Genomic DNA, 27,269 nt, shown 5'->3' on the forward strand with positions numbered 1-27,269 from the left:
GGTTTTTCGCGAATAACTCGCTTAAAAAGCGGCTGATCGCGACGAAACTTTCAGTACCCTCGCATTGATCAATTTAACACCCATCCTGAAAATTTCATGACCCTGACCCAAATGACCTTTGACCTGTGACCTACTTTTCGAGACCATGTTTGGCCGGAACCGCGATTCAGCGTATGTCGGCTCGCATTAGCAGCGCGTTTGCAGTCTTTTCGTGGTTTCAAGCGTTCAAACATGTGATATGATGTTGCCCCCATGCATTAGGGTGGGTGTCAAGGTCACCTGAAGGTCAGGTCAGGTCATTGACCTTTGGTGACCTCGGTTCACTTTTTCGAGTTTGACATGTTTCTAGGTCAGTTTTTTCGAGCTGAATTCGAAACCACATGAATTTGTAAACCACATGAACGTTTACAAAGTAGTTTTGGTGCCTTCGTAACATGTTACGAGGCTGTCAGAGGCGGTTGACACCTACTACAAATACCTGGCAGGACCTCTACTGGTTGACCTGACCTGACCTAACCCGACCTGGCCTAAATGAATGAAGACATCATCTGTGATCAAAACTAGCATGATATTCGTGATCAGCACCCCGAAAAACCCCATAGCAGCCACACTACGACGTTCTAACAGGTCCCAATTTTCCCGCCTTTTGGGTCATTGACCTGACCTGGAAGGTCAACCGATAACCTAGGACCTTAAAATTGGGTATCATCGGCTTTCTCTCGTCACGGGCAACACGCTCGTTTTTTCCGCGAAGCTCTAGCTTGATCAGGAGCGAAACGGCAAGGGGTTATACCTTATACGTTCGCGGCTGAGTATTAATTTGGTTCAAAACAATGATGTAGATAAGTTAGTTATTTAAATCTAAATATCCTATGACGAGAGCGATGGACATTTTTGGTATGCAGTGTTATCCATTGAAAACAGGTCGAAGCTTTTGAATTTTTAATTTAGTGGTCGCCGCTTACTAATCATGCGGCATACACGCCGCACATAACCGCCAATGCCGCAACGCAGCTTAGATTTCGAAGTAAGCATTTAGTCTCACCCCTAAATTATACGGGTAAGTAAATTATGCGCAGGCCCATGTCGTCCCCTATCTCTCTGCGTGTCCACTAACACGAATGACGTCACGCATGTGGGCGGAGCTATGGGCGGAGCCTAACGCACGCGGCAGTCCAAGCCGCCATATTTGAATTTATATTTTAATAGAATCTTGCCGATATTTTGGGTGAAGTCAATTTATATGGATAGCTTGGTGACAGTTTAGCTATACGAATAATAATTTATTATGGATGTGCGTATATTCAGCTTGGAATTGCAATTAAAGTTCCGCACCGCATAGATTCGAACTCGGGACCTTTGGAATACTGCGCGGGCACGCTAACCACTACACTACCGCGACCGCGCGGCGGCCGGCGGCAGGGAGGCTGCGGAGACATGGGGGGACATTTTACGCTTTTGTGAAAAAAGCAAAAGATTTAGCGAAAAACACGTAATAGATAACTTGCAGAAAATTGTCTGCTCTTTCAGATAAGATACTTAGGTTTGATATATCTTGTGCAGACTTCATTCTACAGTGCTTCGAAAATCGCTCATTTATATGGGGATTGAACGGGGCTTCGAGACTTGACTCCAAATGACGTCACGAGCTGACGTCACGAAAAGGTAGAATCGCCGGACGACCCTACCTGGTATATAGGGCCTTGATTATGCGTCGAGAAAACGTGATATCCACGGTGACTATAAAATATAAATAGATATCTTGATAGTTGGACGCAAGAGCCAAGCTGCTACGCGCCCTAAACCAAAACAACAAAACAACAACGTGATATCTTGATAAAAACATAATAAAAACGGTTAAAAACGGTTTGGGTTCTATATATCAATATCCATATATCCCTTGCTCCATATCAATATCACTATCAATCAAGTTTATCAATACACCGTGTCAAAAACTTCATTAGGCAATTTCATTATAAGTTTCGTAGTTTCTATATATATATATATATATATATATATATATATATATATATATATATATATATATATATATATATATATATATACTATACCATAGATATATTTATACCTATCTTTCAGTGCATATTGATATGATACAGCTGAAGCAGAAGTGAGTGACAGGCGTGATGTGACAGGTGCCAGCAAGGTGACAGGCTGTTGCGGCTGTTGCCTTGAGCATGATTATAAATCAGTCAAATTTTTGTACTGTCTCAAAGATTTACTTTGACAACAGAAAGGAATTTAACCAGCGTCCAGCTGGGCGGCATGAGCGTCTATTGCATTTCAATTTGTGCCCTGCCCTCCAGTCTCGCAATTCCTGATCATGATCTATGGCAGAATTCTGAGTCTGAAGTGGAATGTATGCTTATAGCGGCTCATGGCCGGTCCTTTCACTGACTTTGGCTGGCTATGGCCTTCCACCAAACACAACCATACCTGTCAGGAGGCTCATAAACATCAGCTCTTCAAACTCGGACTGTTATAATCGGGATGTGTGCTCTTACCACACAGAGTCCAATGCTCTACCAACTTAGCTACGGACTGGCAAATTGCAGTTGTGATGACGACACAATGACAAAAAATGAGGATTTTATTAGTCGGCTCTAGTCACAATGGTGGAGAGGGATGACTGATCACTGATGGGTTCAAATTTTTCCAGGTTTATCTTCAATTCACTCGAACTGAAATAGCTGCAATGACTATGGAAGATTCTGGTAAGCCATTATTATGCATTAATTATGGGACATGATATGGCTGGCTGACTGGCTTTTTTATATTGTTGATACCAGGCGATTGGAGTTATTGTGGAGTTGTAGACCATGTACTAGACCAACCATAGTCTCTGCTCTGGTCAAAGGGGTCATGGCAGGGCATGATCTCCTTTCAGGGACATTTATAGAGGCCATAGTGTTTTCATTTATTTGGATGAAAGCGTTTAAATAGTGTTTTAAAACCACTGTCACCAAACCACTCAAAAACAAGCACTCAGTGGCAGCTATGAGAGTTTTGTATGTTTGTGTCCACAGCTGTTCAGCGTTCCTTCACGACATTGCTGAAGGAGGACCCGGAGATGTCCGTTGCCTTTGCTGCCATCAACACCCTTCTCACTGACCTGGAGACCCATGAATGTAAGTCAGTGAGCTGCAGAAATGCTGGGGCATTCAGTCAGGGACTGAATGAAATGCCGATTGTGGTGTGAAAATGAGCCAGGCACTTCATTGCACGATCTTCATGCTTATAGGTTAACCATCCTGAATTGGTGTTTTGCCAGCCGCGAATCTATAAGGGGGGGGGGGAGGGGTCCGTTGTACCCCCTTGCCATTTGGCCTCTGATCGAGCTAGAGCTTCGCTGGAAAAAAATGAGCGTGCTGCCCGTGACGAGAGGAAGCCGATGCTTTCCAATTTTAAGGTCCTAGATCATTGGTTGACCTTCTAGGTCAGGTCAATGACACATAAGTCGACCAAAAGTCGGGAAATCGGGACCTGTTAAAACGTCGTAAACTGTTGCTGTTACGTTTTTTTATTGGTGCTTATCACGAATATCATGTAAGTTTTGATCACAGATGATGTATTCATGCATTTAGGTCAGGTCAGGTCAGATCAGGTCAGCCAGTAGGGGTCCTGCCGGGTATTCGTAGTAGGTGTCAACCACCTCTTGACAGCTTTGTAACATGTTACGAAGGCACTAAAACTGCTTCGTAAATGTTCAAATGGTTGCTAAATTCGAATCAGCTAAAAAAAAAACTGGCCTAGAAACATGTAAAGCTCGAAACAGTGAACCGAGATCATCAAAGGTCAATGACCTGACCTGATCTTCAGGTGACCTTGACACCAACCCTAATGCATGGGATCAACATATCACATGTTTGAACGCTTGAAACCACGAAAAGACTGCAAACGCGCGGCTAATGCGAGCTGACATAGGTACACCGAATCGCAATTCTGTCCAAACATGTTCTCGAGAAATAGGTCACAGGTCAAAGGCCATTTGGGTCAGGGCCATGAAATGTTCCGAGTTGCTGTAAAATTGATAAACTCGAGGATACTGAAAGTTTCGTCCCGTTCGGTCGTTTTTTACGCGAGTTATTTGCGAAAAACCGAGGGGAGAGGGTTTTGTTCTACCCCCCCCCCCCATACGGGTGAGGGTTAAAAAAAAATTGACCAATAACATGGATATTTTTCACATCATTGAACAATCATATGATCTGATGGTAAGAATGTGATGTCCAAACAAAAGACAAAGCCCGAAGCCGCAGCTCCCTCAGCTATTGGCGTTTTTTGCGCATGTACAGACGAGACTATGAGCGGTCTAATGGAGCGGATGGGCCAGCTGCAGAAGATCCTGCAGGCCAGTGAGAAGGCCGGCGCGTCCGTCTCCTCGGGCACCGAGCTGTTTCTGCGCTCCGTCACGCTGATCGCTAACCTCGACAAGAAGGGGGTGAGTGGCGAGGCCGGGAGGGTGGCCCTGGAGGAGAGCGTGAGGTGGCCAAGGTCCGGTCTGTAGCACTCAGGCTGTGTTTCATTCCTACGGCAAAACCAGGAGTCTGTATGCGCAGTCGTAAAAGCTGGTAATTAATCGCCTTCTATAGTCGCAAAAATCTTAGCAAAAAACATACGGTAACAATTTAAACAAACATCGACTCAAGAAAGAGTTAATGACTCTTCTGTATGAAGTCTGAATGGAAGTAAGCTTACTTTACTAGTAGGCCTATTATGAAGTTGATGCCTAAATGCAGCATTGTTTTCCGTGTGCAGCATCTACGGGAGAGCCAGAGTCTGATGATTGAGCGCGGCCGCGACTTTATCCAGCAGTACTCGGGGGCGCGCCAGAAGATCGCCGACCTCTGCGACCCGTTCATCATGGACGACATGACCATCCTCACACACTCCAGGTAAGGGCTCAGCGACACCGGGACCGGGTGGCTGGGGGGGGGGGGGGAGGGGGGTCACCTGGGGATCTGAACACCACTCGCCTTGCCAACGTCCGCCTAACGCTGCTGGATGGCGTTTTTAGTTCAGGGTTTCGCACATAGAGGGCAGCGCAGCCGTACGGGTCCACATTGGCGCTGTTCCGCCAGGTGTTAGCTTTCGTTATGCCTGGTTACATAGCATTTTTGACGAGGCTTCAGCTCATTTATTTTGCGATAATTTTGATGCAGTGCTCTTGGTAGATTTAGACAGTACCATTTTGTAAGTTGTAAAGCGCCATTGGCATCTATTGCAACATCACTGCCGTGAAAAGGAAAAGAAGCGTAACTCGCTTTTGACGATTTTTCAGGAGAGCGATTTTTCTGTTTTACCTTGTATTATCGTCGGTTCTTAAATAATCAAAGGCAGGCAGGCAGAGCTATAAACTTGCGACAATCCCTATGTAAACGCGGCTATTGTTAGATTCTGCGGGTCAGATGCCGTGCTTTCGTTCCTTCTTTAACTCCACCTCCGCGGAATAAGGTTGCCGCATTGTCCATTAAATGAATAGAGGTCTGTGGGTGATGTAGGTCATCCTATAAGCTGCAAACATGTTCAATTGTTCAGCTCGGTTTGCTGTGTTCGATTTTCCGTGCTGTTTTTGATAGCACTGGACGTGGACACTCACCTTACCACTGTCCCTTCTAAATAGCATTTCCAGAGAATGTGTTTGTTACCTTCACCGTCAGAAGCGCGCTCGCCCGGCTGGAAACGCTAGTTGAGTGTCTCACTGCTCCTATTTTCGCAGGTCGCGGGCCGTCAGAGACGCTCTCATCAGGGCGAAGAAGGAGAGCGGTAAGAACTTCCGCGTACTGGTCACCGAGAGCCAGCCGGACCGGAGCGGGTGAGTAGAGACGGACACGAGCCACTTCCTCCCGCTTGAAACTCGTTCATCTTTATCAACCAACAATATCCAGGCTCTGATTGGTCAGGCTGTCAAGTATGTCATAGCATTGCCGAAAGTACCGTTAGGACGTGGTGGTAAATCGTTGTGTTCTTGCATTCCATTCCGAGAATAAGCTCTACCAGCTGTGCTCATTTATTTAGCAATTAAATGGGCACATCTTTTTCCGGCTTCCATTAAGTGGGAATGATTTGATTGGTTGCCACGAAGTTAAATGCAAATAGCGCCCCCCCCCCCCCCAAACACACGTCCTGTGGAATGGAGTGAGGACCAGATCGCCTATTGAGCCAGGCTGGGCCGATCGTTAGCGGATGCGGTATTGTGAGTCAGATCGCGGAGTTTCACACCTGGGTTGACTCATCCTCCACGTTCAAAACCAGTCTCCCACACTGTTTTTTCTCGGCCACCGGCGGACCCTTGTTGTCTGGTAGTTAGCGGGGCTATTATCCGCGGATATGTGTCATGTTCACACCGCAGCGGCAGCCGGCAGCCACACGGCGTCCGTGGTCCAGTACAGAGCCCATGCCGCAGCGCCGGCCACCGAGCTGAACCGCACAGAGTCCGTACCGCAGCGCCGGCCACCGCGCTGAACCCCACAGAGCCCATACCGCCAGCACCCGGCCACCGCGCTGAACCGCACAGAGCCCATACCGCCAGCACCCGGCCACCGCGCTGAACCGCACAGAGCTGTCTCCCGACCACCAGTACAGTGGCCTTGTCAAACGGCTGTGGGAGTGGTCAACACGATCGGCTTTAGGCTGAGATGCGGCTCGTATTCGAGTGGGTTTACGTTTTGCTAAACGGTTGATAAACCCAATGATGCTCACTGGTTAGCGGGGCAATACGAATCCACAAGGATCGGTAAAGAAAACGGCAACATTCGATGGGATTCGATGGGAGTGTGTTGAGAAGCGAACATGTCAAGAAAATATAGGCTGTTTCGAGCTAACTATATCGTTTTCCGCATGTTCAAAACTCTAATGTAATATGTAGGTATATTTAATGCTGGATTTTTCATTGAATGTATCCATTTTGAACGACTTACTTTTTTAACTTTCACTTGGCATCTGCTCTGTCATATAATGTGATTATTGCAAATACAGTGGAAAGCGTCGGGCAGCTCGTCGCAGCTTTGCCTGCACTAGGGCTAACTTTAACTTAAATGCTGACTTGTCGACGTCCAACAAAACAATTATGTTGAAGCGACCCCCAGGCTCCGTGTTAAGTCCCTGAGTCATTATCCATCATGCTAATATCTCAGGCTAGCGCCATAAACGTCAATCAAAATTTCCTGTGAGCGTCGTTGACGTTCTGCGGTTTATGTGTCAACAATCTCAGCTTCAAAAACGGCTTCGGATTTATCTGAAATGGTTAGGTAGTCTCCATGCTGAGCCTGTAGCCGTAAGTGGTTTCAATGTACCTGCTGTCAGAAGTTGTTTCCAGATATTCAGTGTTATCATGGTGCATTCCTACCGCCTGACGTTGACGGTTGACACGGACCTCGACCGTTCTGTCTTATCCCTTATGTAGATGTGCATAAAAATAATGCGATTTTTTTGGCCAGCTTTGTGGTGTCATCGGTTGAAATTTATGATGGTGTATTCATAAGAGTCACTGTGGCTAGCAATTAGCGATGCCACCATTACATTGCAGTATTTTAAGCAGCCTAGATCTATAGAGGTATGGTGAATGATTGGTGGTGAACAGTGTCGAATGCTCTTCAAAGTTTGCTTAGTTTCGCTCTTGCGCTTTCGTGCCGTTCACGCGCCAAACATGACTCGAGTCAACGCCAGTCAGTTCCCACGAGGCCCCTCTGTTTGTGATTTCCGGCCTTGCTCCGGGCCACAGGAAGCACTGCCAGCACCGGCCTCCTCTCAAGGGCCTCCTAACGACGGGATTCTCTCGCCTCACTCCCAGCCTCCTTCCCTTCATACGGAGGGATGCCGAGTTCCCGATCACCCCCCCCCCCCTCTCCGGGACCCCAGTGCCGCCCCTCCGGCAGTCACTGCCCCCCCCCCCCCCTCCCTGATTCGGTACACCCGCGGCGCCGCGCTGTGACGCTGGCTACGGCCGCGGAAAGCCACCCACCCGGCCGGCGGCGGCGGCGGCTCGGCGGCTCTCTGTTCTGTGCACGTGCAGACCCACCTGCGGCCATGTACTCTCTCCGGGAACGATCTGCGCCGCGGCGGCCCCACCATTGTGATGCACAGTGAGTCACGGGGGATAGGCAAACAGACAGAACGACCGGTCCATAAATGAGGTGGGTGTACTGGCCGAGCCAGCTGACCGCGCAGACATGATGTCAGCAGGGGAGCTTGTGCCGAGGGAGAAAAGGTGATCTCATGTTTGCGGTGGAATGCTTCCAAAGATGTATGGAAGAACTTATCTGTTTTCACCGCTGGTATGGTTTTATGCCTCTGCATCCGTATACAATGTCTCTAATTTTCCCTATTCTGAATATCCTGGTTTAATTTAAATGAAGGAAATTTTCCATTTGTGCTTATTTCAATGTAAAGGGCATTAACCTCAATTGCCCCGTTCCCAAGAATCTGGCAACCGCTAGGTAATATGTGCATACAAAAATCAGTTTATATCCGTTCGCCGTGATGTCGCAATACTGGTTCCGTGACCGGTGATCCAATTCAGCCCCTGCACGCGAGGCCATTGGTGGCGGGCGGCGGGCGGTCGGGAAAACCTATCATGAATAAATCCAGCCAATTGATGGCCCCTCTGTTATATCTCATGAGCTAAATAAGCTGCTGAAATTAATATGTACGTACAATATACGCCTTAATTAAGGCTTACATGTGGTCTGCTTGCGTGTCAAATTCGATCGTGCTCACCGAGACAAAAAATCTCATAGCGAGTAACCGGAATGCACAATATCTTTGTGGCTGGAAAAATCTGATCTCTTCGCTCCTCATTAGTTGTAAATTTGATGGTTTTTCTTCTTGACGGATGTGATAAAAAGCAATGCCAAGCAAATATTCCACTGACAAAATGCAAATAATCTATACCTATGGTAGCTGGTAGCAGGGGCGGATCTAGGATTTCGATAGGGTGGGGGCAGTCAAGTACAGGGGCGGCACATTTTCCGCCTACGGGGGCGGCATTCATAGGGTCTGTTCCAGTCCAGCGGAAAAAAACGAGCTTGACGGCCGTCACCGGTCACGAGACGCAGCGATTGATATTCAAATTTACGGTCTCAGGTCAACTGGTGACCCCTGGTCAGGTAAATTACCCTAAAGTCGGGTTTTTGTTTTTAGCAAATAATTTTGCAAACAAATGGCCACAGAGCAAAAATTTAGGCATAATCGTATTCCTCTCAAGCTGCGTCGAATGTTGTGGGTAGTGGGTACTTTCTGTTCGGTAAAGGTCACAATCAAGATTGACACAAAGGTCGTCATGTCAAGCCCCCTCAGGACACTGTTCGGACTAGGTCAGGTTGCATATCAATCAATTTGGAAGCTCATTGCAATCACAATGGTGCCTTTCCCGACTCTAGCTTAACCCGCGCCCTGGGGGTGTTTGAACACCCCCCTTGTGGTTTTTTGCAAATATCTCAAAAACGGCGGCGCGGAGCGCCGCCGTTTTTGGTACACCTTATCATACATCAATTCTACACATGTTGTGAAAATTTTAGACCAAGGTCATTCAAGGTCAGGTCACCAGGTCACTTGAAGTGACCTCACCTCATAAAAAGTTTCAATGTCTGTAATAGCTACACAGAGGGACCGATCGCTTTGAAACTTTCAGCGATTGCTGAGAGCAATAGCATGTACAAAATGTTTATCTCAGAATTTTGATATCGATGACCTAAGGTCAGGTCAATTTTGCGACCTCCCCATTATAAGTCAATGGGAGAAAATTGAAATGCGCCTCTTTTGGACGAAAGACATTATAAACACTCCCAAACACCGAATCACAAGTGGTTTAGACACACTGAATATGAAAATGGTGTCCGTGACCCTTGTTTATGCCCTGAGGTCATCTTAGGTCACGAATGATATCTAACAGTTTTTCGCAAATAACTTTTGATAGAGGCATGCTAGAGCGATGAAAACGCCTTAGATGTGTTCAGCTCGACGATACGGATCGACTGATATGCAACACGACCCTTTGCGGTCAGGTCATGACCTTGACCTGAGGTCAAATTTTCAAGTTGACCTTTCAAGGTCAAGTTATAGTTCATTCGATGCGTCTTGACGAGAGGAACACGATGCCGGTAAAAGTAAGCTCGAACAAGGCTTGGGTCAAAAGTTATTGCAGAAAAACTGTTTCCGAAAAAAATCGGCTATTTTTGCAGTTTTTGCCCCCTGCAGGCAAAACCGTTGAAGTTGTCATTATTTTTGACGCTCTTTCGAACGCCGCCTTGCGCGTATTGCTACGTGGCCCAGGAGCCGAGTTACAAGGGGGGGGGGGTGTTCAAACACCCCCCCCCCCAGCAGGGCGTGGAAATCCAGGACCCCCAGTCGGGCGCAGGTTAATTTGGTCGAAAGTTATTAACGAAAAACGATTATGACCCAAAAGAACGTCCTCTGTGACGTTCTCTGTGACGTCATAAAAGTAAAAAATGACAAAATAACGCACGGAATCCTTTGACGAACGTATGAAAACACATTCCTATGCGTCTTCTGGCGGATTCTATAATGCCTATATGTTGCAAAAAGAGCAAGTTCAGTATTTCCGCCATATGTTTATAATGGGGGAGGTCACGTGACTGACCTGACCCAAGATGAATTGTACGAAAAACCCAAGATATACGAAGTATGAGTACCCGGGAGCTTGTTACTTTCTGAAAGTGTCATCATCCTCGACGACACTTTGCCTGGCGTTGGCGGCGTTGCGAAGTTGCGACATTTTTTTGGCAGTGCAGACTGCAGAGGTTTACTTATACCTAACCTTTAGAGGTTTATGCATTGGTCAGTGACCTGACCATAGGTGGAGAATTGTGCTGAACTGTGGGTGCACGAGCTTTCCCAATTCCACGCCGGCTTGGCTTTGAAGCCGCAACAGACTGTGGAGGTCAAGGTCACCGCTAGGGCGGCGGCGGATTTGCTGCGCCCGAGCACCCACCGTTCAGCACAATTACCCACCTATGGACCTGAACTAACCTGAAAATGAATCAGGTGTCTTAAGATCTGGTTTGGATGGGGGCTCACGTAGGCCAAGTTTCAGCTCTCTATCGAAAAACGGCTCCGGAGCAGTCACGAAAAAAATCGTAAGGGGTGCCCTCCCCTCCTCCCTCGTCCCGCGAGGGTTAAGAAGGGGGTAATATGGCTTCAGGGACGTCGCTACGAGTTCAGAGGGAGCTACTTTCATTTCAGAGGGTGGCACTGTATCTCAGGGTCTTGGCTAATGAATTTCGACTAGGGGGCAAACCACACCTCAGAAGCCAGAATGACACCACGTAACATACATATACCGTATACACCGGATGTAACATGCACAGGCTAGGATACAAAATTTCTGCCCAAACATAAGTATTCGTGCACCTACTTCTACCGAGGGGTTAAGAGGCCAGCGTAAGGCGCTCGAAGGCCCCGGGCGAGCCCTCGGAGGCTAGCATGGGGCACTCAGAGGCCGCTTTGGGGACCCTAAAAGGCCAAATGTGGGGGGAGGGGCGTGTGGCGTTAAAAAGCCCGCACGTAGGCCTTGTAAGACCAACGGGATAGGGCCTTCTGAGGCCATATAGGGCCCTATGATGACAATCTGGGCCCTCTTAGGCCAGTGTGGGCCTGGTGCCCTCTTTGGTCGGTGTGGGGGCCCTCTGTGGACAGCGTTGGACACTCTGAGACCAGCGTGGGGCCCTGTCTTCTGAAAACTGAGATTGGTGCTGACTGCTGAGTCCTCAGAAGCCAGCGCGGAGTCTTCATAGACTGGCGCTGGGCCATCAGAAGCCACATTGAAGGCCTCGACAGCCAGAATTCAGCACTTATGCATGATTGGGCCTTAGAGGTCGGACTGAGGCCCCGGAGGGCGACATGGAGCCATCAGAGGAATTCATAGCCCGAGTTGGACCCTCCTAAAGCTTAGGGTATCAGCCTTCAACCAGCGCAAGACTCTAGGCAGATCGATATCTGCTCTTTGAGGCTGACGTGGGGCTCTCGGGGAGCATCTTGAGCCCTCAAGGATCTAAGACCGGAGATAGGATCTACAGGGTCCGATGTGGAGCCTCCGAAGCCTGTGTAGGGTCCTCAGAGGTCGACGACATGGAGCTCTTAGAGACCGACATATGACCAGCGTGACCTCTCAGTGACCAGCATGGCCTCTACCGGTCTGTGCAGTGTGCAGGAGCCTGTAGAAGTCACTAGAAAGGTCACCAAAGGCACCAAAAAATTCAGCAATAACTTTAAAAGAAGACACAATAGAGTGATGAAAGAGTGTATTATGTAACTAATGCCTTCAGCCCAACAACACAGATCAGTTTATGTACAGCATGACCTTTTTCGGTTAGAGAATGCAACTGACTATAGGTCATACTATAGATAATTTAACGCCTCTCGATACGAGAGACACAATTACGGTAAAAACTGTGCCTACCATACGTGGAGTGAGCAGATATACGTAAAGAAATGGAACAAATGCTTCTGCAAAGTGCAAGATCCGTCTATTTTGGCAGTTTTTGCTCTCAGTGTGGGCCAAATTGTTGAACTGAGCTCGAATCTAAGGACAACGCAGAGGGAGCTTCCAAGGATCTATCAAATGCATTGTTCCGTGACGCTGTAACACTTACGGTTCACGAGCTATGCGCCCGGATGCGAGGGGAAAAATTGGCAAAGTTGGCTAGGAACCGCACCCGGGCTCGGTTTAAGTAGGTTACCACTGGGGCCCCTAAAGTTAAGATAGAACCCCTTCTTAATTCCCATGTTTGGCCTCCTCCCCTTTCCAACATATTAATACGCCACTTGATGACCGCCCTACTATATTAGACGAATGGCTATTGGCCATGTAAACACTGGTCCCAAAATTAGAAAGTGAAACAGCAAATTTGTCTGACATCGGGTTCAACAACTAATTTTATGCTGGATAATATTTGAAGCGCCTTATTTACTCCGACTGGGTGGGAAAATCTCGTCACTTCGGGACAACCGGAGGGCGGCACTATGACTTCAGAGGCGACACTATGACTTCAGAGGCGACACTATGACTTCAGAGGGCGGCGTTATGACTTCAGAGGGCGGCGCAATGACTTCAAGGACCTTCACGAAGACTGAAGGGCGGCGCTATGACTTCAGAGGGCGGCACTATGACTTCAGAGGGCGGCGCTATGACTTCAGAGGGCGTCGCAATGACTTCAAGGAGCTTTACGAAGACTGCGGAGGGCGGCACTATGCTTCAGAGGGCGGCACTATGACTTCAGAGGGCGGCACTATGACTTCAGAGGGTGGCACTATGACTTCAGAGAGCGGCGCTATGACTTCAGAGGGCGGCGCAATGACTTCAAGGAGCTTCACAAAGACTGCGGAGGGCGGCACTATGACTTCAGAGGGCGGCACTACGAGTACAGAGGGCGGCACTACGACTTCCGAGGGCGGCATTTCGACTTCCGAGAGCGGCATTACTACTTCAAAGGGTAGCAATATGCCTTTATGTAGCGGTACTTCGAATTTAAAGGAAAAGGGCCACCTTTAACATGGGGATTGAAACTGAGATAGCCATCTTGTAGCCCGTGTCCGAAAACCTATCTGTCTACCTCCTTACGGCCGACTTCGGCCTCCATTCGTAGTTATCGGCAATTTTAAAAGAAAATACGCCAGGAATGCGTCCTTATCCCAGGAATGCGTTCTTATCCGACAATACAGCCACCCGCGGCGAGGCTTTAGTTTTTTACCAATCAGCTCCAACCAGCTCAGCTTTAACCAATCAGCTTATCTGACACAATCCGACGAGTCTGTCTTCTGAACGCTGATTGGCTTGAGTGTGACGTCATCGCTATGCCATCATACAGTAGGTGCCGTAGAGAGTATCAACATAGTACCAATATGTTAAATAGTTTTAAATACTTTTTCGCGAATTGTGCACTTCTGGCACCAGTTTTAAAAAGAAAATGAAAAATAATAATGTCAAAATGAAAAACAACGATACCTTCATATTTCACGAAGGTGGCCCTTTTCCTTTAACCCGCGCCCCACTGGGGGGGGGGGGGCTATTTACCCAGCCAGCAAATCGGAGCTTTCCCCGTACGGGGAAGGCCTGTGGTGAGCTTGGGGCAGGCTCGGGGAAACCCCAACCGTTCTCCTGGGGAAAACGGAGCGTTCGCTTGGGATTTGAGACACTTTGTACGGGGAACTTTATGCGGGATTCGTACGGGGAAACGGTATAACTGCCCAAGCGTTCCCCAAACGTCCCCCAAGCTACCCCCGCGCCGACTATGGTTAAAACCCGTTGTTAAGGTCGGTTCCCCGTACGGGGCTTTCGAACATTTTCCCCAAGAAGATCCTGTGCGAGCCCCGCACATTCCCCCACCCGGCTATACGGGTTTATGCTTACTGGAGACCTTCCCCGATCGGGGAAACCGTGATTTTCCCCTAACGTTCAAAGACCTTTCCCCCGCGCGAACCCCGGCCGTTCCCCGACTTGGCAATGGCCCCACTGCCTTGTCTGCTTTTTTCCCCGTACGGAGAAGCCAGTAAAAACCGCACTGGGAAACATATCCGGGTCCCATTAAAATTGACAATGACTATTTATTTTGTCCGTAAACATACAAATATTTGTATACACATACTTGTATAAATACAAACAAAATTGTCCACTTGTTTCCCCGCAATAGGGAAATGATAAAACCACACAGGAAAATAATTAGAACCAATCCATTTGGCTATGCCTGTTTATTTCCAGACTTTCAGGACGCTTCAGCGACTAGATCACTACACAACAGTCGGCCAAGCATGGTATGTACCACCACAGCCTATACTATTTTTATGTGGAGTCCTTCATTTGATGAAAGGTTAACATAGGTACTTGATATACTCGTTACAAATCAAGACAAACACTAAAAAGGTTATTATTCACTTAAAATACATTGTGAACGCTTAGCAGGTGGCAAACATGACATACAGCAGCAGCACAGCAGTGACAAACAACAGGTGACGAACACGAGCACTGGTAACCGGTCTAACCCCAGTTCTAACACGTCGAACCCCAGTTTTTCCTCTGCAGTAGGAGTCTGTTCAGCAGATTGAGTACGACGGCTTTGCTGTAGTCTCCCTACAGCTGGTCCCGCCTTCCGATCAGTAGTGCCCTGGATCCACAACTCGAGTCTTCCTTCTGGCTGTTTCAGACACATCTCAGCGGTCAGCTGCCGCTGAGAGCCACCTTGCTATGATCCATGTCCCAGCGCATCTCCAGGAATTCTGCGGCTGTGGACAAAAACAAAAATATGTGCACTTGTAGGTATATCAATCAGGTTTTACAGCTAGCTACTACATGAAATGTCCTTATATGGAAACGTCAGCTTACGCTGAAACATGTTGAATGCCATTTTATAAAATTACACTTATTTATAACTTTTTTCCACGAAAAGTGCTTAAAAATTGAATGTGATATACTTAGAATAATTAATTAAATCAGGAAATAAAATTCAATAATTAGATTTGTACTTCTAAACATTTCTCATTCCAGGAAAAGTCATTAGGTAATAAATGTTTTACGTCTATATTACGCCTTACGAAGTTCCTCGCGAAAGCACTTGACAGATAAATGAACGCCGTTTGACAATTAAAATCGGTTGCTATATAGTTTTTCAAGATAACAATCCCTTTCACAAGCAGAGCTGTCTAGTAGAGCCGCTGAAACAGGCTCTTCCCGAAGACAGAAAATGGAATGCGAGAGCCTATTCAAATGCATGTTATTTATTACAATCGCGTCAATTGTTCGCACATCCCTGTAAGTGGTTGATGCGATCGTGATTTCATGTGTTTAATTAATGGGCTCTCGCATGAGATTTTCTGGCTGTAGAAAGAGTGTGTCTCAGCCTTTAGACTTGGGTGAAGGACAGGTTGTTCAACAGCTCTAAGCTAGCCCCCACCCCCATAAACTGCTTACCATCTTCGCCTGGAAGTCGCTCTTCGGTTGCTCATGCGAGCAATTACGCATTAACTCCACGCCGGGTTCATACTGCTGTTGTGGGTTCTGCCAAGTCCCGTCGGAAACCTTCCGGTCGTAACCGGCAGACGTCCCTCTAGAACAGAAGCAGATGAAGCATTAGGCTGATGACATTATATTGTCCGGGCAATTTAAGGATAATCTCAGACGGAGGTTGATGACCTTAGTCATTTTTACGTCATATTCTGCATATCCTAGACAGTTATCAAGATATTGTGTGTATCGAAAGCTTTGTCTTTTACAATAAACTTGAGTTAGTATCGTCATTTTATATCTGTCATGGATTCGTTACAATTAAGTGCTTTAGTTCCTTACCAACACAGCATAGCTTCCTCGTCGAGCTGCGTCCTCCGTTGTTGCCGAGTCCAGCTTCTCACGCACTGACCCCAGCGGCCAGCGGTAGATCACGACTTTGAGCACAGGTCAGTCAAGCGGTCACCACATCTCGCCGTTCACCGTCTTCGTTCACAGCTCTGTAGTGTCGCCGCACTCTTCAGTGCCAACCATGGTCTGACCTGGAGCGGTACCTAGCCCACGGCTTGCTCACACAACCGCGCGGCGCAGTGACTCTGGACCGACTTCCCCCGTTCGTCCCGTCTGACACGTCGGCACGGCCCCATTCACGATGACAGATGGCGACAGGAGACGCCCCTCAACCAGATGTGCGGACGGAACCGACGGCGGCCGGTCGTTGCTACCCCTCCCTCCCCTCCCCTCGCTGCGTTGAGGCGACACATGTATGTCGTAGGCAGTGTGACGTGTGTTGTTGAAATTTTGATGCTTTTGTAATTTCAATGCGATGAGTGATGACAGAAGAAAGAAAACGTAATGTTTATGCCACAGCAGTGCGAGAAGAAACAAAGATCCTGAAAGTTGTCAAAGTTGTTTTTACCTCATGAAATAAGGGCACCAACGTTCGTTCAAAATAATGACGTGTGCGTGTCCTCATCCTCACGGCTTAGCAGGCCCCGTAAACCAAGACGGCTTTACCTCTCTTTTAGGTCGAAAATTACATACATCAAATGCCTCAATCAAATGTCTGCGAATAACCGTTTTCATGATAGGTAACTGGTACACAATTGGTAGGCATTTGGTCCAGATGCGGTGCCGATTTGATCAATTATATCAGACATTATTTTCGATTAAAACACTGAAATAAATAGGTATATGATATAAAGATATGAAAAAGAAATTTGGTGCAAATTTGGTCAGGTTTGATGCATTCGCCAGATCACCTGTCATGAAAACGATTATAAAAAAATTATATCGTTATAGGTATCGTTTTATCGTTATATCGTTATAAAATCGTTATATCGCTAATTTTTTTATTAATCTCCCTTCAATCGATGCATGAACCTATAGCTCTAGAACTGCTCCTAAGACTGCTTTTAGCATTCCCAAGATGCATTTTTCTTTATTGAATACTTGTGGAATTACATGCTGGAAGTCGATCTCAAGACGTCCTACTGGCGGTTGGGATTCGTCTGGGGATTAAGTGTAAAATCCCGAGCGGGGAATTTCAACAGTTCCCCTACTTTTCCCCAATCAAACTGTTCTTGAAAATGGGTCGGGGATAACGCACCCTTCCCCGTTCGGGGAATCTGATCTTTTACCCGACCGAACCCCAACAGTGGGGTTTGATTGGGGAATGCTGCTCTTTCCCCGTACGGGGATCGGTGTAATTTCCCCATGTCTTTTGAACATATTACCAATACAGTCGGGGAAGGGATGGGGAACACGGACCGTTCCCCGATCCGATAGGGGAATTGTACGTTCTCCCCAAGCTTTCCCCAACACTGTCCCCGCACTTTCCCCAACCGAATTGCTGGCTGGGTATAGCCCCCCCTCCCGTTTTTCTGCAATAACTTCCAAACCGCTTGACGTATCGACGCCAAACTTTCAGTACCTTCGGCTGCATCAATTTGACACCTTGTGTCAAAATTTGAACTTCGTACCTACCATAAGTCGGCCGGAAATGACGTCAGAGTGACGTCATGTTCGGGCGATTTCGACGCAAAACATTGAACCACGGCAATCGCTCCCAAGAGCTCAGTTTTTAAGCTAGATCCAATTTCTTTGCATGAGAGGACTCAGAATAGACTGCGCTATCAAACTGCTATCTCGGATTTTCGAAATTTTGAAAATTTCGAAAATTTATATAATAAAATTCAAAATTTATATTTTTACATTTTTTTCAAAAACTTTTTGACTTTTCGAAAAAACCGGAATATATGTGATAGAACGCATTATTATGACTAACTCTAGCAAGTTTTAGCTAAATATCTTCAAAAATGGCCAAGTTATACGCATTATTGCAAAAAATTAACAATTATTAATTTTTCAAATCAATTTTTCAGCACGAATTTGACATCGTACGCCAATATAAATAGCACCATCGTGTTTCTGAGCTCAAACTGCATCCAATAGACACCTTTTTTGTTGAAAAATTTTAACTTCAAAATTTGACCTTTTTTGACCTGAAAGTGACCTGACCTGAGCTAAATTTGACTCAAAATGACCTCGAATGACACAGACGACATCAAATTCGAAATGTTTGGCCTAAATGGACCATAAAACATGTGTCACGTGACCGACGGATGAAATAATATTTTCGTGACCTGTGATGACCTGACCTTGACCTGAAAATCAAAGTACAAGTTTGGTACCCTCAGAGTATCTAGAGCATCTGTTCACGAGTGTGTGAACCAAAAATGAGCCTGATCTGACTTGTAAGACGGCGGCCAGAGCCCAAAACGTGAAGAAGCCAAAATGCTAATAATTTTTACTTTGACCTGACCTGTGACGTCATCGGTGACCTCGAGGTCAATGAAATTAGGTTTCGCTCGACAGTTTTTGCGGGGCTATCAGACGCCGTTTGAATTTTGACGATCGGCCCAGTAGTTTCGGAGTTAGGAGGGGGGGCTATGAATAGCCCCCCCCCCCCAGTAGGGCGTGTTATACGCAGACCCCAGTGGGGCGCGGGTTAAGGGGCGGCACTCTGACTTCAGGGAGAGAAGCGACATACTCTGAGGGTTAAATATAAATTCAGATAGTTAACACCAGATATTATTATGAAATGAACTTCAAAGAAATGATCATTTCCGTAAAATGCACTTCATCACGTATCGAAAAAAGCCGCCCCTCCGCCGCCTTCGGCGGCGGAGGGGCGGCATTTTTCGATAGGCTAGGGGCATCGGCCCCTAGCGGCCCCCCCCCCTGGATCCGCCCCTGGCTGGTAGGTAGTCGGTGTGGCTTTTGTCGTATGTCGTGTTCCTGCGACCCACCTCTCGGTCTCTCTGCCAGCCCTGCCTCAGTGGCCGGGCGGCAGTACCAGCGGTGCAGGTGACAGTGTCAGCCCGACCCAGGCCCACGACTGCGACTGTGGCGGAGATGTGACAGCGGCCTCCCTCCCCGCAGTGCCGAGCTGCGCCGGGAGCTGGCCGCCGCCGGGATCGACTGCACGGTGATCCTGGACGCGGCGGTGGCCTACTCGATGGAGTCGGTCGACTGCGTGCTGGTCGGCGCCGAGGGTGTCGTCGAAAACGGCGGCATCGTCAACAAGATCGGCAGCCTGGCGGTGGCCATGAGCGCGCACGCCTTCAAACGGCCGCTGTACGTACTGGCCGAGTGCGTCAAGTTCGTGCGGCTGTACCCGCTCAACCAGCAGGAGGTGCCCGACGAGTTCAAGGTGCGTTCCGGACGGCTGGGGCGGGGTGGTGGGCCGCGGTGGGACCGGATGGCAGTGGGCGACGGGAGTGGTGTGGTAGGGGGAACGGTGTGGTGTTAGGCTTGCGTGTTGAATAGAACTTAGATGTGGTAGGTCCTCATGGATTAGTCGTGTTAAATTATTGACACTCTTTTTACACTGAGTGAATTCGGGCCGAGTGCTCTTTGTTGCCGTTTTTGCAATAGTGTGCGACAATTAAACGGTAGATCTGAAGACGCATGCTCTTAGGAACGATACAGACCATCATTTTGTGCGGCTCAATCAATGTTTATCTGGTAAAGTCACATTTTCTGTCACGATCATTGATAAATAGTGCTCTCTGAAACATTTGAGATTGCGGGTTCTTTGGTTACCGCATACCGTGCAGTGACTCTCCACGAGAATTTGCATTTGCAAAGTTGGGATAATATGGCCAAGTGGTTGGATCTCGACATCATAGGTCACGCATGCTTAAGTGTGTAAAACCCGGTAAAAGCCGGGCTGTTCCCGCCATTTCGCGTCAGCGGTAGGTGCGGCTTTGCTGTCGAGAAGATGTCGGGACCGGTGCGCATTGCTCGAGTTTAATAGATGCTCTTTCGAAATCGGACACGTCACTTCATATGATACATCTGAATTTACATATGTTGTGTGATCTATCTTCTGGAACCTCGTCCTTTTTCTTATTTTAGGCGACATAAGTAGAACCCTTCAGAACATGGGTGGAGCTTTTCACGGAAGTTGTTTGGGCAAAAAGTCACCAAATTAATTATGCCCGATTGCCAATAACAATGCCTATGCTTACAAAGACAATCTTTTACATTAAATAGACATTCAAAATCTCCTTAGCTGATTTGCAATGCCACAAAGTCCTACAAATGTTCTAAAGCTGGTGAGGCATAGCGCTTATTGGTGGGGCAAAATGGCGAGTTGGTGAAACAGCCGCCCCACCAACCGTATAGGAGCTCCGCCCCTGCCTCAGAAACATGTCATACATATTGGCATGCCTAGGCATTGCGTTGGGCCCTAAGCTTCATCGTGCAACTGGTCGACTCGTGTAAACGAGCCGACTGTCGACCGCTGAATTCGCCGTCTGTTTAACATGATTGGTGTGGTGGATCGTGTCACAATTTTCCAACCAAAGTCTAAGCGTGTGTTTACCTAATGTTAAAGCATGTGCCGACCATCGCGTCAGTATAAACATCGAGATGTTTCGGGACGCCCGCGGGCTGGAGCTATATAAAGAGGGCGTGATTTCTGTCCGGTAATGTGAAGCGATGTCCGGTACATTTGGATCGGATCTAGATGTCTAGTCGTGATATAGAACAAAGCCGCTCATTTTACCGGTCTTGTCCATTCATTTACAGGAAGTCATTGTGGGTGACTCACTTCTATTTCGCCATTGTCACGTCAAAACAAGTTATGATTAATGGATGAATGTTGTCGGTGCACCTACCGGGAAACTCCCATGCTTTTTCTGTGAAATGTCGCAAAGTTTTCCAGTGAGTGACCAACCGGTCCCATTTGTGCTAACTTATCGCAGATTGTCATGACTCGTAGATGTGTGCTATCTTTTCAAATGCCCCGAGATGATAATAAGCGCACATATCAATGCGAGTTGAATTTCAGTAAAGCTTAGTGCGAGTTCTTCCGCTCGTCCCGGAAGTCAGTTTGTCGAAGTTCAGGTCGCTTAATGCTGTGCACATCTATATTTTAGCTGACCATACGAAGACGTTAACCTAACTTGAGAACCTTCGAAAGTACCAATCCCACAGCGACACCGTTGGTACAGCAGTTTCCCTGACTGGCCCGTGTTTTATCGTCCAGTTTGCGCTGGTGCGGCCCGGCTCGGAGGCGCGGGACAAGACCAACCCTCTGGTGGACTACACACCTCCGCGCTACATCACGCTGCTGTTCACCGACCTGGGCATCCTCACGCCGGCCGCCGTGTCGGACGAACTCCTGCAGCTCTACATGTGAGCGGCTGCGTACGGACAAAGACCTGTGTTTGTACTGTGGCGGAATTCCTTCAGTTTCATAGCTCACCTGACCGAGGACTCCAAGGGCTGAGGGCTACATGAACTCCTTACGCAAGCTGATGAAATGATCAGGACTCCCTCAGACCTACTGCGGCCCTGTAAGGAGCAGCTCTGTCAGTCACTAGCGAAGCTCAAACTGGGCCATCGCTGGCTAAACAGCACCCTGCTGCGCATACCGGCCTGGCTAAACCCTGCTGTGTATGCTGGCTGACGGTGGTCTGGGAGTTTTGCAACAGTGCCCGTCTGCCACCCGGCCAGCCAGTCGGTCGGTCAGTGGTCTCTGCCCGGCCGCTGGTACCCAAGGTCGACTATGTAATGTGTATCGGACGCGGCCCCGGCTGGATGTCCCAGATGAGGGCGTCTTCATGGTGATTTCTCGGCGAGACAGCCATGATCTTCTGTCCGTGGAGGTATACGATTGAACCTGTCGTGGGATCTGTGCTGTTGGAGAAGGGTATTGGTTGACTTGGGTTTGTGATGAATGATAGCGTAAGTCGTTCGGTTTGTAAGTTGTTCATTGCAAGCCATATTTTGTACGTATTTATGACGCTTGTGTGAAATACAGAAAAATAAATGTTCATTGTTCACGTATGTTTATTGTCATCTTCATAGCAGCAAACTGTACCAGCCAACAGTATACATATTCAATATTCATACAAACACAACCAAGCTCGATCTGGCGTCCGGCGAGCATGCAGACGCAGTAAACACGCGTCACTGAGAACGGACAGCACATGGCGCCCCGACTCCAGGCCGGGGGCAGCGGCCCGGACGGGCGGAGTCGCTCCGGGCGTCGTCAGAGCCTGTCCGGCGCGGACTCATCACTCGCAGACTCTCGCCCTGCGCTCAGGCGGCGGGCGCCGGCAGCGGCGGCAGCTTCCGCAGCTGCTTCTGGATCCACTTGACCTGCTGGACGACGTCGGCGTAGACGCCCGGGATGCCGGGCAGGCCGCAGCCGATTCCCCAAGACACGACGCCCAGCTGCACGTAGCGGCCCGGGTTGTGCGGGTCCTCGCAGGCCAGCGGCGAGCCGCCGTCGCCCGTGCAGGTGTCCTCGCCGCCGATGCCGCCGGCGCACCGGAAGGACGGGTCGAGCCGGAAGTAGCGCTGCAGCTGGGTGGTGCGCAGGCTCGCCTGGCAGTCGGCGTGGCCCACCAGGGGCAGCGGCACCTGCTTCAGCACCGTCTGGAACTTGCCGCCCTCGAAGGCGTCCTTGCCCCAGCCGGTGGCCACGCACTGCACGCCGGTCGGGTCGTAGGTCAGCTTCGGGTCGGGCAGACACAGCGTGTCCACGTGCGGCTGCAGCGGCACCGGCTCCCGCAGCAACAGGATCGCCACGTCGTCGTTGAGCCGCCGCGAGCTGAAGTCCTCGTGGATGATGAAGTCCGCCACGTCGACGTCCACGTGCGGGAACAGCTCGTTGTCGTTCTGGGTGTCCCACTCGCCGAGTCGCACGCGCAGCCGGGCGTCCGGGCCCAGCTTTTCGACGCAGTGGGCGGCTGTGAGCACGGCGCGCTCGTCGATCAGCGAGCCACCGCAAACGAAGAAGTTGCGGTCCTCGCCGCCAACGTTCTCGACGCGCAGCACGGCCGCCATCCAGGGGATTTCGCCGAACTGCGACTCGTGGTCCTTGAAGCCGGTGATGCGCGCGCGCAGGCCATCCGGGTTTCGGTGTCCGCAGCTGGGCACGTACGGCTCCTCGACCAGCTGGTCGCCCTGGTGCGGGTTGGTGCAGCACACGTCGCCGAAGCGCTGGCACTCGGAGTGCGTCAGGATCTCGTGGTCGGCCTCGAACTGCTGCGCGTTGATGCGCACGTTGAACACGCCCAGCCGGTCGCTGACGATGTCGGACTGATTGCAGCGGAAGTAGGGCACGCACAGGAACTCGTCGCGCTCGCAGCGCAGCACGGCGTTGGGCGGCGGCGGCGGCGGACCCCCGCAGCCGCCCGTCAGCGACTCCAGGAAGTCGGCGTCGCTCAGACTACCGACGTCGGTGCAGTCGGGAGCGGCGCCGGGGTTCGCCGGGTCGGCGGCTGACGGATCCTCACCCATCAAGGAGGCCACGAACGCCGCGTCCTCGCTGATTTGCGGCGCAGCCACGGCAGAATGTGCCAGCACCAGGCCAGCCAACGATAGCGCCAGAACCTGCCGGGCACACAATGGTCAGATTGCGGGGTCGAGCAGTCCTCAGACGCGGCAAAGGCGACTTCAGAAGCGCTGAAAGTGCGATTGAAGGAAGCCGAGAAGAATACGACTAAAATAATGCCTGTTATGATTAGTATCGTTGGTGCGTAACATTTTGCAAGTAGTCACGAAACATTCTTATCCAGCAACTGATCTCTTTTCTGCTCGTTTATGGTCGTTACTAACAAGCCTCCAACCATTGTTCTCCAAGCTCACCTTCATAGTTCCGTGTGTGTGTGTGTCGTGTCCGCCCGGTGACACGGCAGCCCTCCTCGCTGCTCACTGCTCTGTTTGCGACTGACTGACGGACAGGCGACGGCGCGGCTGTTATAAACCGGCCCGTCCGCGGAGACCCTTCGTGACGTCATTTGTCAGACCGTGACGTCATCGGGGAACGCCGGCGCGCGCCGCTGACGTGGGTGTGCCTCCCGGGCCCATGGTTATGTGAACGGATCATATGTTGCAAGATGCGATGCGGGCTAACGCGAGATATCGACGGTGAACTAGAAGGCTGCTAGGAACTTGTTAGAATCAAGAAGTCAAAACGGTCTTGAGGTGTTCAAAGTGGGAATATGTATTCTTATTTGACGGCAGATATTTTGGTGCCCGTAGATTTTTATCAAACCAACGAAAATATTGCTATGCCTACCTACTGGCTGCTACCTTCCTAGTTCCTGGCTAGCTAGTTATCTTGAAGGTTACGACTTACGTACGCTCTTTGAGAAACTCTCGCTGTTTTTCTTGCTTTCAGTTCCCACCACGGGGTAGGTACGGTTTACCGATAGCTACCTACCGAGTAGTTAATCTCGGGTTTTGACCTCAGGTGCGCCTATGTATTTCAATTTTCAACACCTTTTGACAGATCGGCGCATACCTATAACTCGGGAACGAATGGAGCTACAGCCTGCATCGACGCTAAACAGTGCATTCGATAGCACTTTAAAGTTTTAACCTTCGCCGACTGAGGGGGTGGGTGCCGCCCCCTCCCCCTCCAAAGGGATTTCGCGATAGCTCGGACCACACCTGCGATAGAGGGCTGACATTTGGCATACCTGACCGTTGCTTCAAGCAGAATCTTGTGATACGAACAGCATTTTCAGGTTAGGTCATAAGTGAGCCTCTGTACGTTCCTCGCAACTTCGCAACGCCCTCAGTGCCAGAGGAGCTTTCACAGGGAATCAAACTTACAAGACCCAGTACCTATGGCTATCCTCCAGGGATCTCACAAGTTGTATACCTCGCATTTTCCAGAACGAGATCACATGAGGTCAGGTCGGTCACGTGACCTCACCATTTCAAGTCAATAGGGGAAAGATGGAAACTTATTTTGGCGCCGGAAATGATCTAAACTAGCACAAGCGCATGAAATCAAGATTGCATGCACTACTTGCTAGGTCCAATGCTTCACTTTTGCAACATAGACCATGTGTGACGTCATTTATGACGTCGCTAGGGTCACAGGAGTTTTCGTCAATAACTCCGATCACATTGAGCTAGCGAGTCGGGAAAGGCACCAATGGACTCAGGAAGACCTGCCCCGGAATGATATGCGATACGACCTCCTTGACCAACTTTGTGATCTTACCTGACCTTGACCCAAGGTCAAGACCTTAACCCGCGCCCCGCTGGGGGGGGGGGGGAGCAGAATCTGACCCCCTCTCGTTTTTCGCCAATAACTTCTAAACGCGTTACGCCAGCGACGTCAAACTTTCAGTACCTTTTCATACATCAATTAGACACGTTCCCTGAATATTTTAGCGAAATCCGTCGGAAACTTTTTGAGAAAATGACGTTTTAGTGACGCCATGTTCGCAATTTTCGCCTCAAAAACGGCAAAACTTAAAACGCCGCTAACATCTTCATTTTTAAGGGAATCAAGACGTTACAAAAAGGTTATACGTGATTCTACTTTGTCTATCAAAAGGTCATCTCGGTTTTTTGAAAATTTTGGATTTTGGCCCAATTTTTCTTTAAAAAAAAACTGACTTTTGGGAAAATGATTATAAAATCCAAAATTTTGAGTGTATTGAAAAAAAACGGAACATATGTCAGAGAACTGGTGTATGTGCACCTACATAGCAATTTTTAGAAGAATCGGTTCAAAAATGTGGGAGTTATTCAAAATTTTATGACGTCACGACACACAAAATTTTCGAAAATGAAATTTTGGAAGTTCTAGACCTCGTACGGAAACAAAAATAGCACCATTCGATTCGCCGTGAAAAACTGCATCGGATAGGTAGACAAATGTTTTGGCCTTAACAACCAACTTCAAAATTTGACATCACTTGACCTGACCTTGACCTGACCTCGACCTGGAATTCATCCAGATGTGGTCCACATCACTTATTGAGTGTGCCTATTGAATTCTATGAATAAAGTGACCCATAATACATGTGTCGCACATGCCTTTTCTATATTTCGTTTTTGGTGGTAACCTGACCTGACCTTGACCTTGACCTTTGCATGATATTGTATGCAACGAATATTGTCTTGGTAGCCTAAGAAAACGTTTTGGGCAATCAGTCTCAGTCCATTCTTCGGCAACTACGGTGCAAGGCCGATACTGTAGAAACTTGCATTTTGTACCCTTGACCTGACCTTGACCTGACCTCTGACCTACTTAAGCAAAAAAATTTGGGCTCTTAAGATCCGCCTTTTTGAGAGCTTTCTATTGCCGTTTTCCCCGTCTTTCTACGACCATCGGTTCGGAAGTTAGACAGGGGGGGGCAGAATCTGCCCCCCCCCAGCAGGGCGCGGGTTTAGTTGACCCCACCCAAACAAAAATATACCATTCGACGTGCCTGAGCCAGACAAAAACAATGGTGCCAAATTAGCGGATCTGTGACCATTTTTGCGAAGTAATTTACCAAACGTCAAACCCGAGCCTTGGGTCACTTGACCTGACCAGAGGTCACCAATTGACCTGAGACCTTGAAATTGGGTACCAATCGCTGCGTCTCGTAACGGCGCACACGCTCGTTTTTTCCGCAAGGCTCTAGTTCAATTAGGGGCGAAACGGCCATGGGGGTCGTACCAACCCCCTCCTGACGGGGCATTGTAGAATACCAACAGGTCCGGCGAGTGCTTAAGATTTGTCTCAATATATTTTTTTTCAGATTTGACATAAGGTTAAAGACTTAGACAAAAACGTAAAGGTAATGTGTTGGCGGGAAATGTTTTTTTTCTGCATTTTTTACATCGCGCCTGTATTACGTCGATTTTAGCGGCATCGTCTTTCTATCGTCGAGACGCGTCGAATGCACTGTATCTTGACCTTAAAGGGACCCTCCCACCTTCAAAAAAGTTAATGAATTGGCACGAAAGTGATGTCGCTCGGTTC

At 48.8% G+C, this 27,269-nt stretch overlaps 2 protein-coding genes and 1 long non-coding RNA gene across 8 annotated transcripts; 1 reads left to right on the top strand and 2 right to left on the bottom strand.

Annotated features, from left to right (window-relative positions):
• Window positions 1–1,033: 1,033 nt before the first annotated feature.
• Window positions 1,034–22,329, top strand: LOC122374228 (translation initiation factor eIF-2B subunit alpha-like). 6 transcript variants are annotated; one of them, XM_043352847.1, is made up of 8 exons: window positions 1,034–1,060; window positions 2,681–2,735; window positions 3,048–3,149; window positions 4,314–4,459; window positions 4,777–4,913; window positions 5,738–5,833; window positions 19,418–19,688; window positions 21,531–22,329. In XM_043352847.1, exons 2-8 carry the CDS (start codon window positions 2,717–2,719, stop codon window positions 21,681–21,683), a joined length of 924 nt encoding a protein of 307 aa, XP_043208782.1. In that variant the 5' UTR covers window positions 1,034–1,060; window positions 2,681–2,716; the 3' UTR covers window positions 21,684–22,329. The 6 variants fall into 6 exon arrangements, with proteins under 6 accessions (XP_043208782.1, XP_043208781.1, XP_043208778.1 ...); XM_043352846.1 differs by lacking the exon at window positions 1,034–1,060 and adding an exon at window positions 1,697–1,724; XM_043352843.1 differs by lacking the exon at window positions 1,034–1,060 and adding an exon at window positions 1,700–1,736.
• LOC122374229 lies at window positions 14,567–16,697 on the bottom strand. Its single transcript, XR_006255177.1, has 3 exons — window positions 16,316–16,697; window positions 15,941–16,076; window positions 14,567–15,255 (listed from the first exon to the last, which is right to left on the bottom strand). It is a non-coding gene; the product is annotated as an uncharacterized LOC122374229 (long non-coding RNA).
• On the bottom strand, window positions 22,319–24,432 carry LOC122374227 (phenoloxidase-activating factor 2-like). The gene is made up of 2 exons (XM_043352842.1): window positions 24,143–24,432; window positions 22,319–23,887 (listed from the first exon to the last, which is right to left on the bottom strand). The coding sequence occupies exons 1-2, from the start codon at window positions 24,146–24,148 to the stop codon at window positions 22,589–22,591; spliced, it is 1,305 nt and encodes a 434-aa protein (XP_043208777.1). The 5' UTR covers window positions 24,149–24,432; the 3' UTR covers window positions 22,319–22,588.
• Between the last annotated feature and the right edge of the window lie 2,837 nt (window positions 24,433–27,269).

The sequence above is a fragment of the Amphibalanus amphitrite genome, unplaced genomic scaffold, assembly GCF_019059575.1.
Source record: "Amphibalanus amphitrite isolate SeventyFive unplaced genomic scaffold, NRLGWU_Aamphi_draft 001622F_arrow, whole genome shotgun sequence".
Lineage (NCBI taxonomy): Eukaryota > Metazoa > Arthropoda > Thecostraca > Balanomorpha > Balanidae > Amphibalanus > Amphibalanus amphitrite.